The sequence below is a fragment of the Cetorhinus maximus genome, chromosome 20, assembly GCF_964194155.1.
Source record: "Cetorhinus maximus chromosome 20, sCetMax3.hap1.1, whole genome shotgun sequence".
NCBI lineage: Eukaryota > Metazoa > Chordata > Chondrichthyes > Lamniformes > Cetorhinidae > Cetorhinus > Cetorhinus maximus.
The window spans coordinates 42,586,996-42,601,598 of NC_135898.1; the positions used below are offsets into that span (position 1 = coordinate 42,586,996).

Below are 14,603 nucleotides of genomic sequence, written 5' to 3' on the forward strand. Positions count from 1 at the left end.
TAAAAGGCAGGTGTCTCAGTCCAGGGCCTCTTCCCTGTGTTCTGTGCGGCCTTCAGACCACAGTGATGGTCCAGCCTCACCCTCCCTGTACACGTTACTGATGCCTGCACCTCGGCGGTGCTGGTCATCGCTGCCAGAATGTAGTGGGCAGGTGCCACAGAGTTCTCTCATTCTCTCTATGTACTCTCAGCACCTTTAAGGTGGGGCTGGCCCCCATCACACCAGTATCTGCGACCAGTGATGCTGTGCACCAGCTCCTGAAGGGGTCAGGTGCTGAAGGCGGACACAGCATCAGATGCATCTAAAGTTTCATGGCTGCATTTCTGAGATGGCCCTGATCATGTAGTGCAAGAAAGCTACCCTCAGCCAGACAGGAGTTAGACATTCTCAAAGGCTATGTGAAGATCTATGGAGTGTCCTCACTGCATGTTGCTGTCATCAATCTGTGATCGAGTGACTATTAGGGCCTCCACCGCAACTCCAGGACAGGAGCATTCACACAGAGGGTATTGGCACTGCCATGAGCCAGACCACAAATCTGGCAGCTATGAGGGCCTCCTGAGCACGTCTACCTTGTCTAGCGAGAGCCTCATCGCTGTCATCTTCACCACCGAAGGCCCTGACCCTCATCCCCGTCGGCGTCGTCCTCATCGGAGGAGACGTGCAGCTCCTCCATCTCCTCAGCCAGCTCATCTCCCCGTTGCAGCGCCAGGTTGTAAAGGGCGCAGCAGACAACAATGATGTGTGACATCCTCTGTGGACTGTATTGCAGGGCACCACCAAACCGGTCCAGGCACCAGAACCTCATCTTCAACATCCCGAAAGTCTGCTCCACCAAGTTGCAAGTTGCAGCATGAGCCTCATTATACCGTCGCTCTGCTGCAGTCTGAGGCCGCCACATAGGTGTCATCAGCCACGGTCTCTGCCCTTGTCCCTGAGGAGCCAACCCTGCAGCCTCTGTGGACCCTGGATGACTTCAGGAATCTACAAGCGACTCAGGACGTAGGAGTTGTGCACACTCCCTGGAAACCGTGCACACACCTGCAGGATGTGTTTCTGGTGGTCACATAGCTGCTGTACATTCAGTGAGCGGAAGCCCTTGTGGTTGATGAGATCCACTGAGTGTAGTGACAGAGACCTGAGCTCCACATGAGTGCAGTCAATCGCACTCTGTACCTGTGGGAATCCCAAGATCAGGGTGAATCCAATGGCTCCTGCATCCTGGCTGTCCCAGTCCCAAGCGAAATGCACAAAGCTGTGTGCCATGGAGAAGATGGCATCCGTGACCTCATGGATGCATTTGTGGGTGACGGATTGTGAAATCCCACAGAGGTCACCTGTGAAGCCCTGAAAGGGGCCACTGGCATAGAAATTGAGCACCGCGGTCACTTTCACAGCCACTGGCAGTGGATGCCCTCCATGTACCCTTGGTGCCAGGTCAGGGCTTGCATGGGTGGGCAGGTTAGGAGCCTGACTGTGGCTGCGCCTGAGCTGCCTCAGCTGCAAAGGCAATTTATACAGGTGTCCCTAATGCGTGGCCACTTCTCTCACTTATCCTGCCCCCCACCCCTCCTCTATTGCCTGTGCGCGGGATGCAGCGCCAGGGCAGCACTTGACACCCCCCCGTCACTGACAATGGTCATATCCGATGCTGGCCAGCAGTTGCCCCTGGACAACCCCCCCCCCACCCGGCCTCAGCAGTCGCCTCCGGGGCCAGGCAGCCCCGAGGCCTGTAAACAACAGATAAGCTGTGGTGAATGCTGCTGCTCACTCAACTCAGTTCCCCCAAAGTGAAAGCCGCCAAGTGCACGTCACCTGCATACTGTTGTAAAACATGTTGGTGTGCCTTCCCACCGACGTGGACGGACGATACAGCGGGGTTCCAAGAGTCTGGCGGGATGGCCTTTTAATTATGTGCTGATGTGTTACAATTAGCTCCCCACCAAGCGATGTTGGGAAATGTGGCCCGCTGTCGATGGGCTGAGCAGACGATTGCGACCTGTCTTCACGCTGTCGTGAAGCAGGTCGCATCATATTATCTGCAGATGCCACCTATCATGCTCACTGCCAGCAGGCTTGGAAAATTCTGCCCATTGTTTCTGAGCTTCACCTGGTTAGGTGTAATATTTCACCCGCTTTTTTGAATGGTCTATTTAAAAATGTAAATTACCCCCTTTACACCTCACCACCTCTTTCCCTATGTTTATCTAATTACCACTTTAAACCTACTTCTCTTCCATACATCAAAGCCTCTCGGCCAGTTGCCTTTAATCACATACACACACAACAGACACATACCACTAAAATCTATTTTAAAATAATCTCCGATAACATTATAGACATTATTATGTCTTCTTGAACAGGCTTCATCTGAACCAACATTTTTCCTAAAAGGTTAAATAGGATGTAGCAAGGACTTTAAACCAACACAGAGGTGGGGAGTTAATGGAGTTAATGGTAAAGGTTCGGCTAGAAATAATGGCAAAACGGATAACTTAAAGGTGAGAAAAAGGAAGGGGTGAGAGAAAAGCTCAGTCCAAATCAGCGTATAAATAATCCAAATTCAATTAATAGTATAAAAATTAATAATGTACCTCATGTGAATAAAGCAGGAACATTGAAAAATTAGAGAACGTGATAAATTTTTTTTAAAAAGGAAGAAAAACACAATCAGCACAAATGGTCAGAGTGGGGAAGGTTAACCAGACCAGACTTCCCTACACACATGCACACAGTGTAAGGAATAAAACAAGCAAATTAAAAGCACAGATTCAGCTCAAAGGATGCAACGCAGTAGTCATTACAGACACCTGGCTACAAGCTGGGCATGAATAAGAGCTAAATATTGCAGACTGTAAGGTCTTTAGAAATGTCAGGAAAATAAAGAAAAGAGTAGGAAAAGCAATATTACAGCAGTTTTAAAAAAAAGGATAGACAATGGAAACACTTTGATTAGAATAAAGAAACTGCAAAGGTTGCCAGGTTCTAGTGGGAGCTATATACAGACGTTCTGACAGCAGTGATGTTGTAGCAGAATGTATAAATACAGAGGTCAGAGAACACATAGCAATGGTAAACTGATTATAATGGGAGAATTTAAGTTTTGCATTGATTAGGAGATGCAAAACAGCTGAAACCATAGAAGTAATGAATTTTTAAAGTGCATCCAGGGCAGTTTTCATGAAACAAAGGGCCCACTTTTATTTCACTCAAATTCCATTCACTTAGAGGTCAAAATCAGGTGTAATACGTTTTAGAACTGGCCAGGGAACAGGTAATGCTAGATTTAGTGATGAGTAACAAGCCAGAATTAAGGAATAATCTGACAGTAAAGGGACATCTTGCAAATAGTGCCAATAACTTGATAGAGTTTGGCATTAAGTTTGAGAAGGGGCAAGATCACAGATGAACTCCGATTTTAAGTGAGGCTGACGATGAGGACTGAGACACAGGCTGAACAAATTAAACTGGATTGAACTGTTAACAGGGAAAGTTACAAAAATGACATTGGGAAGCATTCAAAGAAGTATTTAGTACAATACAAGACCAATATTTACCCCGAAAGAGCAAATCTTGTATAGTTAAGCAGATAGGGTCATGTGAGGTAAGATGGAGCGTAAGTGGCAATTCTGTGCAGCAGGTGATAGCAACAAAGGAACGCAGAGAAAATATCCGGACCTGAAAAAGGGAATGAAACAGTAAAGGAAAGGCTAATATTAAAGGTTTTTTTGAGTATGAGTAACTAAGGGAAATGGGGGCCTATTACAGACAGACAAGGGCTATGCTGTAATAGATAACAAGGTAATGGCAGATTTATTAGACAATTGTTTTATATCCATTTTCACAGTAGAGGAACAGGATAAAACATCATTGACAGAAAGGAAATTAAAAAATAATCAAGGGGAAGAATTTATTGGATTCAATTCAAGTAACAAGGTCGCAGTGGAGAAAATAATGGGATTTAAAACAGATAAATCTCCAGAACAACATGGTTTCCACCCCAGGCTATTAAAATAAGTGGGGTGAGGAATTGCAGAAGTGTTAGTCATGATCTTTCAGTGTTTTCTTGATTTGAAAATTGTGCCATTAGTTTGGAAAATTGCTAATAATGCTCCATTTTGTAAGCAGGGCGGAGAAAGAAACTAGGTAATTGTGGACCTGCCAGTTTAATATCAGTTCTAGCACTGCTGTTAGAATCTGTTATTCAGGGGAGAGTGACTGAACTCTTGAACAGATATGACTTGATCAGAGAGAGCAAACAAGACTTTCAGAAAGTGGTTCCACGTAAGAGTTTATTTGTAAATATGAGTGTGCACAGAATTGGAGGTCACAGAATTGACAGAGGGTGGGGATGAGGGGTCGGCACTTTCAAAGGATATTTTAATTCTGGGACCTCAACTTTTCACTATATTTATTAATGTTGGATGCAAGAATAAAATAATAAGGAGTTGTACATCCAAGTTTATAGGTGACTGTAGGTAGGAGGGAGGATCAGAATTGCAGGCTGGCAGTAGAAAGTTGCAAAGGGACATAGATAGATTAAGTGAGTAGGCAAGGTTATGGTAGAGTTTCATGTGGATAAGTATGAGGTCATCCACGTTGCACCTAACAAAGATAAATCAGAACATTTTCTAAGTAGTGAGAAGCTGGAACAGTAGTCTAAGTGCACTAATCATTAAAAGCCAGTAGACATACAACAAAAGCAATCAAAAGGGCTAATGGAATGTGGGCCTTTAATTTAAGGGGTTGGATTAGAGAGGGGAGGAAGTTCTGCTGCATGATATACAGCCTTAGTCAGACCCCACCTGGAGTAATGTGTTCAGCCTGGGCACCGCACCTCAGGAAAGATTTATTGGCCTTGAAGAGAATGAAGCACAGATTCACCAGAATAATATCAGAGCTTAAGAGTTAAGTAATGTAGACAGGTCGCATAAATTTGGCTTTTATTCCCAAGATTATAGAAGATTGCAGGATGATTCTAATGAAGCTATTGGTCGCATTCTTATCTCTGAGTCAGAAGATTGTGGGTTCAAATCCTACTCCAAAAGTCCAAATATCTAGGCTGACACTCTAGTGCTGTACTGAGGGATTGCTGCAATGTCAAAGGTGCTGGCTTTTTGATGAGATGTTAAATGAGGCCCCATCTGTTCTCAAAACGTAAAAGTCCCATGGCACAAGTTTGAAGAAGAGTGGGGGAGTTATCCACAGCGTCCTGGCAAATATTTATCCCTCAATCCACATCACTAAAATAGACTATCTGATCATTATCTTATTGCTTTTTCTGGGATCTTTCTGTGTGCAAATTGGGCTGTCAAGTATTTTGGGGTGCCCTAATGTCATGAAATCTGCTCTATATATGTAAGTGCTTTATTTGATAGGGTACTTATGAAGAAACTACTTTCTCTGATCGGGCAATCAAGAGCAAGGGGACAGCATCTTAAAATTAGACTGAGACCATTCAGGAGTGAAGTTGGAATCAGGAGGCCAATCAGCCTGCTATGGCTTCCTGAAAGTGCAGTCGTGCTTAGTCCTACGTTCTGTTTTTTTTCTTCTTAAGTAAGTTCCTAATCCTCGTGCCTTTCCAACTCCCTTTTAATTATTTATGGAATCAGCTTCCAACTCCTATTCAGGTAGAGCATTCCAGATCCTGACACTCTGAGTGCGATAAATTTTTCTCAATTCCCCTCTGAATCATTGATTTTAAATCTGTGACCTCTGGTTTTTGGCCCATTCTCCAGAGGAAATAGTTTTTCCTCTATCAAAACCCCCTCATCATCTTGAAAACCTCCACTAGGTTATTTCTTAACTTTTTCTGTTCCAAACAGAATACTCCTAACTTTTCCAACTTCTCCTCATAACTAAAGTCCTTTATCCCTGGTAACCCTCTCTGATTCTGACTTTAGTCTCTAAAACAGTTTCCTCTCAGACTCACTGATTCTCTGACGTCAGTTCTCCTGCTTTTATCTGTTGGCCACTCACACTGTTTCCCCTTACTTTTGTGCTCTCCACTCTCACTCATATTAGAAAGCGCAAAGGGTTGTAAAAATGTGGACTTCTCTCCCTCAAAAGTCTGCACTTGTTGGGACAATTGGAGCTTTAAAGACTGAGATTGATAGATTTTTGTAGGGCAGAGGTATCAGGAGATATGGAGCAAAGGTGGGTAAATGGTGTTAAGGTATAGATTAGCCATAATCTAATTGAATGGTGGAGCAGGCCTGAAGGGCTGAGTGGCCTACTCCTGTCCTAATGATTAGAAATTCAGAGGTTATGAGCTCAGATTCTCCCCATGGTAAAACTATGAAACTGAGTTCAATAAATCTCTGGGCTATCACTGGAACAAAATGACCATGAAATGTGTCACATTTTCATAAAGACCCAACTGTGTCACTTATGCCCCTCAGAGAATCCCAGCCTGGTCTGCACTGTGTGTCACTCTAGTCCAAGCTATGTGGTTGATTCTTATTGCACTGACCTACTAAGCTACTCAGCTATAAAAATTATCATGATCCAATGGTCCACCAAAGTGAATCACTACTCCTTTATAAATCATCAATAAAAGCAGGGTCATCACATCCTGAGAACAAATTATAATAAACATAACATCTACATTTGAAGAAGAAAATTTCTCCTCAACCTTCTCAACTGAGAAGTCTCTGTTCAATCCTGGTCCTCTGTAGGAGGTTCAATATCCTTATCACCTTCTATTGGGAATCTGTCGAACAGCTACTCGTCTTCTCCAAGCATGCTTAGAGTGGCATTATTTTGTAGCCTGCTACTTATCACCATCATTCTGCTTGCTCATTCAGGTTCATACTGCAGAGCATGGTTAATGAACTCTCAAACTCTGAAATGCTGCTTTAATAGGCTACTCTATTTCTCACACTACAGGTCGAGTATCCTTTATCCGAAGCCCTTGGGGCTGATTGCATTTTGGATTTTGGATCATTTCAGTTTTCGGATACCACATATAAACTTGTATTACAATAGCTGAAGCCTAGGCTAGGTACAGTCTAACGTAAATAAAATGGCTAGAAAAGTAAGATGTATCACTGAATATTAAATACAGGGTACCTGTCATAAGTTTTTTTTTGACATGTTCACCACAAAATCAAAAGGTAAAGTGTGCAGACAAACAACTAGACTTTCCATGCTAAAGGCCGATGAGGTTCTAAAAAAAGTGTGTTTTTGGATGTTTTCGAATTTATAGTTAAAGGATACTCGAGCTGTACTGCATGCCTTGGTAAACATTTTTTCCTAAGAACTCCTGGGATTCTCCAAAGATATCAGCGAACAAGGTTTGAGCAGATAGACCATCTCTCCCAGGAACCCACCTTTGCAATAATATAAAAGCAAAATACTACAGATGCTGGACCTACCTTTGCAATCTGTGTTTACTGTAGTAATATTGGAACACTTGATTCTTTCACACAATTTTATGGACACCACTAGGAAAACAAAAAATTGCATTATCTTATAACTTTGGTTGTCAACTATCTGTACACTTAATCAGGAGTAGCCTTTTTAGGTTACAAAAAGCATATTATTATGGCAGCGTGCATGAATAAATATTGGACAAGCATTGCTGCTTTGTACGGAGGTCAGTGCCACTCAGCCACAGTATCATTGCCTGTCTTTCTAACTACTAGTGTAGGTGGGTGCTGAACCCTATGTGTGAGAAAGTTTACTGAAATTGGGCCTTTGTTACCTCTCAACTCCTACTGACCTCCAACTGGTAACTTGTCAATCGTAAATGCAAGGCTAAGTTTTCATCTTGACAGAGAACAACATTGGTTTGTTGCTCCTTGGCTGTCGATCTGTTTGCAGGTCAGAGATAGTTCACTTGCTTAGGTGCATGTTCCTCACAAGTAGTGAATGGGCAAATGGTTCTCAAAGTGCCTTGGGTAGTACCAAGTCCTAACGGTTGGCCTCGTAGGCTTTTTGGCCACCCTGAGACCATGTCTTCTCCTGTTCATACTCCTCATTCTCTAACAAATCCAGAAAATGATGCTGTCCTTATGCTGCTGTTGGTCACTGGCTCTAAGCTACGTGCATTGCTACTGGCTACGTAACTAATAATTAAAAGATTGTACTCTTGAGAGGGATGTTAATTCCCAGTATTTTAATGCAAACTCACAATTTACTCCACGTTTAACCCATGGGCTACAGCTAACTCTGAGCAAATTAGCCCCATTAGTAGAGGTGATAAATAGACATGTGGTAGATACACCTGTGGTAGGAGGTTTAGCCCTCAGCCATGCAGGGTGCAGGTTTAATGGCTGATGGACATGCCCAGAGACTCACTAACCAAACTCACAGCTATGGACAAATAGCCCCACTGACTTGTGGCATTGGGTATGAGGTAGCATGGAGGGCATGAGGTGCATGGATGGGGAATGGGTAAGAGGGGTGAGGGCTAGAGGACCTAAAAGCTTTTAAAACAACTGGAACAAAGTCCCAGAGAACGAGGTGGACCTTCTAACCAGCCCACACTGGCACTCATCTGTCCCAGTGGCCACCTCTGATCCGGTTCCGGGGTCAGCAGGCCCGACTCCATCCCACCCCTGTCTCCCAGAGCAAAAATTGCGCGTGATAAAATAGTCGAGATGGGTCTGGGAGTCAGGAAATTTACTGACTCGAGTTATCCACCTCGGTAGTGAAAATCCAGCCATGTGCTACCTTCTGTTATCAATTAACAGATGAAGTTTTATCAGGGGTTTGAATTATTTTTTCCAGAAATCAATCAAATGTACTTAAACTACTGGCACCCCTAGCTGATGGGATTGGCATCCTGTCACTGAACAAAACGATCCTTAATCACTTAGAGGGAACGGTAGAGGGGGTGTCTTTCTGAGGTCTGTTTTTAATTCCTTCACAAGACACGGGCATCGCTGGCTAGGGCCAGCATTTATTGTTCATCCTTAATTGTCCTTGAGAAACTGAGTGGTTTGTTGGGCCACTTAAGAGTCAACCACATTGCTGGGAATCTGGAATCACATGTAGGCCAAACCAGGTAAGGACAGCAGATTTCCTCCCCTATATTAGTGGGTTTATTAGACATCATTAGACTTTTAATTCCAGACTTTAATTGATTAGGGGATTCGAGCATTACCCCCTGTGTCTCTGGATTAGTAGTCCAGTGACAATACCACCAAGCCACTGCCTCAATTGTGGTTTGCAGCAGGATAGAGGAACTTTAATCTGCAGCAAGCATGGTATGCCTCACATGCTCGGGATATTGAATGGATAGAACAGAGAATTAGAGCATCCCGAATAGGAAGATAATTTGTCTCATTGAACATAAAAGACATTTTTTTAAATGATTAGTAAAATGGATGCAAATACTTTAACACTGTAGGCCATATTAATGGCATTCCAAACGAGATCAAAGTAAATACTTGCGGATTTAAACTTTACAGTTTGCATTTAGCAAAGGGTGGGGGGAATCTCTTTTAATGGGGAAGGGTAACCCATGTGAGATAAGAGGCCATAGTTAATCAAGCCAGTAGAGTGAAGTAGATTAATGGTCATCTGTCGCTCAGTGTGCCTGGATGAAAAGTTAATACTATCACAATTGTTTATGTTTTTAACCAAAGAACAATCTTAATTATGTTGCAATATATTTTGTGAATTAATTTGAAAATTTAAGTTTCCCTCGTTAACATGCTAGATCTTTGCAACGCAGCTTAATGGCTGATGTAAAATGAATACAATTTCTTCTTACATAGTAGCACATTGCAACATAACCTAACTATAACATATTGACCCTGCCAATATCATATATTTTGGAGGGCAGCTTATATAAGATCTGGTGGTTTTGTGTGGATAACATTACTTTTCTTGTTGGCAAGATATTTAAAACAAAAACAAAAATACCTGAAAAAACTCAGCAGGTCTGGCAGCTGGTTAACTGTGCTCCCTTCCACAGATGCTGCCAGACCTGCTGAGTTTTTCCAGGTATTTTTGTTTTTGTTTTCGATTTCCAGCATCCGCAGTTTTTTGCTTTTATCTTCTGGCAAGATATTTAGTTCATCATGGTTTCAGTTCAAACAGTTTAGCATGCAGCACTAAAAAATGTCTCTTGAAAAAAGAAGGCTGAGGGGTGACCTTATAGAGGCCAGTAAAATTATGAATGGCTTTGATAGAGTGGACACAGAGAGGGAAAGAGCAAAAATAGAAGCGATCAAGATGAGATAGTCACCAAGAAATCCAATAGGGAATTCAGAAGAAACTTCTTCACCCAAAGAGTGGTGACAAACTCACTACCACAGGGAGTGGTTGGAGCAACTAGTTTAGATGCATTTGAGGGGAAACTAGACAAGCCTATGAGATAGAAGAGAGTAGACGGTTACGATAGTAGATTTAGGTGAGATGGGAGGAGGCTCAAGTGGAGCATAAACACCAGCATGAGCTAGTTGGGCCAAATAGCCTGTTTCTGTGCCATGATCTTATGTAATCCTATGTAGATACTTTGCGATAATAACTGTGCAGTACACATATTTTGTAAAATTCTGCTTTTCTTGCCCACTAAAAATCTGCTCTTTTTCTGCAGGTATGTGATGACCACAGTTCCTTCCACTTCATTTTCTTTCTCTTCCTCCTCTTATTGTTCACAGTTTATTATTAAATTTGCCATCAATTTGGGATTCTCAATTTTTATGTTTATTCAATAGATTCATAACTTGCAATTCTGTAGATAGAATCATACAGCACTGAAGGAGGCCTTTCGGCCCATCATGCTTTGAAAGAGCTGTCCAATTAGTCTCACTCCCCTTCTCCATAATCCTGCATTTTTTTTCCTTTTCTAGTATGTATCCAATTCCCTTTACAAAGTTATTATTGAATTTGCTTTGAGCGTATGCATCCCAGATCACTGTGCTGTGTAATTAAATTTTCCCTCATCTTCCCACTATTTTTTTTGTCATGTCAGGGTGGAGGTAAAAATCAGGGTTAGTATTTCTCCGGGAATAGAACAATACAGTTCATGCTTTAGACTTTAATTACAGCCTTTACAAGCCTGAACAGTGGGATTTTTCAGCCTCTCAACTTTGACAGGCTCAATCCCCTTCCGCATGAGTACCTAAACCAGGGGAGAAGGAAAGTGGTGGTGGTGGTGGGGGGGGAGGTGTAAAAATAAAGCAATTGAGAAGGAAAAGAAGAGAAAGATTAAAAGGAGGAGAAAGAAAACTGCAACCTCACTTCAATCAGCCAGGGTAATGATGAACAATCAGCTTCTAAAACAGCAAGAAACCCAAATCTGAAGGGAGCACAATGGACAACATGTGACAAAGATTGGAATGCAATTCATTCTTTTGAGCTGCTGGAATTTAAAGAAGAAATATGAATAAAAGGGCCTTGGTAGGATGGAGTGAAATCTCGCAAGTCACCAAGAGGAAGAATTGTAATTATCATGACTGTTAACTGTTGGTAGATTAGTCCTTCACAAGGTGAATTACATCCACCGTGTATAATACTTTTTTTTTGCAATGTAAATTAATAACCATAAAATTCTGATTAAACAGTGCTGCATTAATCTATAACAGGCTGTGAATGAGATGGCACATAGAAAAACATGGAGGGGTTTAGTAGTGAGATATCTAGAGTGTGGGGCCTTGACAGCTAAAGGCATATTATTGTCTTTAAAGATGGGTCAGTGATGGGCTGAGAATACACAAAGCCAGAAACAGGGAATGGGAATCAGGTGTGGGAATTCTAGGTCTACAGGAGGTTACAGAGATAGGGAACAAGGAGAGCATGAAGTGGCATAAACATCAGACCAAGGCAGGTCAAGGACCAAGGGAGTTGTGAGGGTGGGGAGGGGGGTGTTGGCAGCTGCAACACAAGGCAAACTATCCACATCACCTGCCCCCAGTACCCAGGAAAGTTTACCTCCTAGGCCTTATTTCAATGTTGGTTGTGAGAAATCCGTGATGAGCATCACCTATATTTTGGGTGGGAAGAAACCACTGCCAGGGACCTGAGGGAATGATTCCCATCAAACAATGAGCAGTGGTGGAGGAAGGGAGTTAGGGGTTGGTCGGATCCAGAGGCTGCTGTAGTGATGGAGAAGAGGGAGAGAAGCCTGGGACAGTGGAGACTCAATGTTCCTGCGGGGGTGGCGGTGTGAAATAGCACATTTTCTCCTCCTGGCCCACAAGAAAATGAATAAAATTTTGAAATACTCAGCTTTGTGTATTCCTTCCCACCTAGCTCCTGTTTGAGCTCTTGTGGCTTCAGTACTGTGTGCAACAGCCACACATGACCCTAAACATCACATCAGAATCCCAATTATGACAAGATTCTGACAATATTAATGAGTCTCCCATCTGCTGGTGGCTGCTGCCAAAAATCTGACCATTAAAATGGCGGCAGGTGAGGGGATGTTGGGAACAGAGAGAACATAAGTAAGAACAAAAATAGGAGTGAGAGTAGACCACTTAGCCCCTCAAGCCTGCTTCGCCATTCATTAAGATCATGGCTGATGTGACTTTAGTTTTAACTCCACTTTCCTGCCTTTTCCCCCATAACCTTTGCCTCACTTGTGGATCAAAATTCTGTCTAATTCAGCTTTGAATATATTCAATGACCCAGTCTCCACTGTTCTCCAGAGTAGAGAATTCCAAAGATTAATGATCCTGAAGAAATTCCTACTCTCTGTTTTAAATGGGAGACCCCTTACTTTGAAACTGTGCCCCCTAATTCTAGATTCTATGTAAACTGAAGCATTCGTAAGTGAACCATGCTGTGAGCTTTGATTTTAGATTTGACTTTAAACAATTTGAATTTAAACACTTTGAATTACACAAAAGTTTGGCAGTTAGCTGCTCCCTAGCGCATTTTCCATGGCAACGCCTCTACCAATCAAAGTCTACTTGCCAAGCAATCATACTTAAATTGGTTGTTAGTGTAATTCTTAAGACAAAGAGCATTGTTTAGTAAGCATTGTCCAATTGCAGAATCGCATCTAATGTTGGACACTGTTTTGAATTTTGCAAACACGGACTAGTTGAGTGCAGTCAGTACTTTGTCTGTTGTGAACAGCCGGAGGAAGGTGTTGTTTGATATTAATCACCAGTCACTGGGACATACATGCTTGGCATCACATCAGCACCGAACTTCAAACGTCACACTCGTTGGGTAGCCAGAAAGTCTTTTTGGCTTGACAGTAGCATCCTGTTAGTGGAGAATACCACTCATGTTGCTACTGTATAGTACCAGTGTGAAATGGCTAGCTTCACCTGTTGCTCAAATTTTTTAAGACACCTTACCCTCCCAGGGTAATCTGAGGTAGACCAGGCATTTTTACGGACCAAAAGTGGCAGCATTTGGGTCACTCATGAGTTTGCATGATATACAGTGAACAATGATCTGATCGGGCTAGCCATTATCTCACAGGATAGCTTTGAAATGGAGCAGTCAAACGAGTTCCCTTCCCTCAACATGCTAGTTGAGAAATCTACCAATGGGTTCTCTACTACTGTGCACTGCAAGCCTACCTTCAGTGGTCAGTATGCATGTTGGGATTCCTCCAGTTTCATGCGCTATAAGATTGGCCTTATCAGCACCTCGTAAATAGGGCTCAAACTATTTGCTCACCATGCAATCTCGATGTAGAAATAGGGCGCATTAAAGCTACCCTGCAGGATAATAAAGCTGTGAAAATGAAATGCAAATCCAACATATGAAGAGCTTCCACGGAAGTACTTCAAAGCCAAAGGAAGTACTTCCAGGTAAGTTGAAGTTGGCCGTTGATCAGAGACTGGAAGTGGGAATTTCTTGGACAGTGTGGCCACCATGTTAAAGGGGCAAGCGCATGTGGAAGAGCAGTGAACGCACAGTAAGTGTGCATTTAAGATCATTTATTAGATTACTGCAGTTTGATTTTGCCAGTAAATACACTGTAATTTCACTTTATTTGTTCCATAGCACAGCATCTTCAGAGCTGTAAAGTTCAATACATCCTATTATGGTGAAATGTTTCCATACTGAGAACAAGTGACAATGCAATAAAGATAGTGCTATTCTGATATTGACACATTGTAAGTTCAAACATTAAGGTTACCTAAAAACAAAAAACTACTGCGGATGCTGGAAATCCAAAACAATAACAGAATTACCTGGAAAAACTCAGCAGGTCTGGCAGCATCGGTGGAGAAGAAAAGAGTTGACGTTTCGAGTCCTCATGATCCTTCAACAGAACTGAGTAATATTAGGAGAGGGGTGAAATATAAGATGGTTTAAGGTGGGGAGGTGGGGGGACAGAAGTTGGGGGGGTGGTGGTTGTAGGGACAAGCAAGCAGTGATAGGAGCAGATAATCAAAAGATGTCACAGACAAATGAACAAAGAGGTGTTGAAGGTGGTGATATTATCTAAACGAATGTGCTAATTAAGAATGGATGGCAGGACACTCAAGGTACAGCTCTAGTCTCTAATGCCGCCATTACAAGCCTACCGACTCCCACAGCTACCTCGACTACAGCTCCTCACACCCCGCTTCCTGTAAGGACTCCATCCCATTCTCTCAGTTCCTTCGCCTCCATCGCATCTGTTCTGATGATGCTACCTTCAAAAACAGTTTCTCTGACATGTCCTCCTTCTTCCTTAA

At 42.7% G+C, this 14,603-nt stretch overlaps 1 protein-coding gene across 1 annotated transcript in view; it reads left to right on the forward strand.

Annotated features, from left to right (window-relative positions):
• Window positions 1–12,182, forward strand: part of minpp1b (multiple inositol-polyphosphate phosphatase 1b) — an 89,513-nt gene extending 77,331 nt beyond the window's left edge. Inside the window, exon 5 of the mRNA XM_078565945.1 lies at window positions 10,550–12,182. Within this exon, the coding sequence (XP_078422071.1) occupies window positions 10,550–10,624 (75 nt within the window). The 3' untranslated portion in view covers window positions 10,625–12,182. The remainder of the gene's footprint in view (window positions 1–10,549) is intronic.
• Window positions 12,183–14,603: the final 2,421 nt, after the last annotated feature.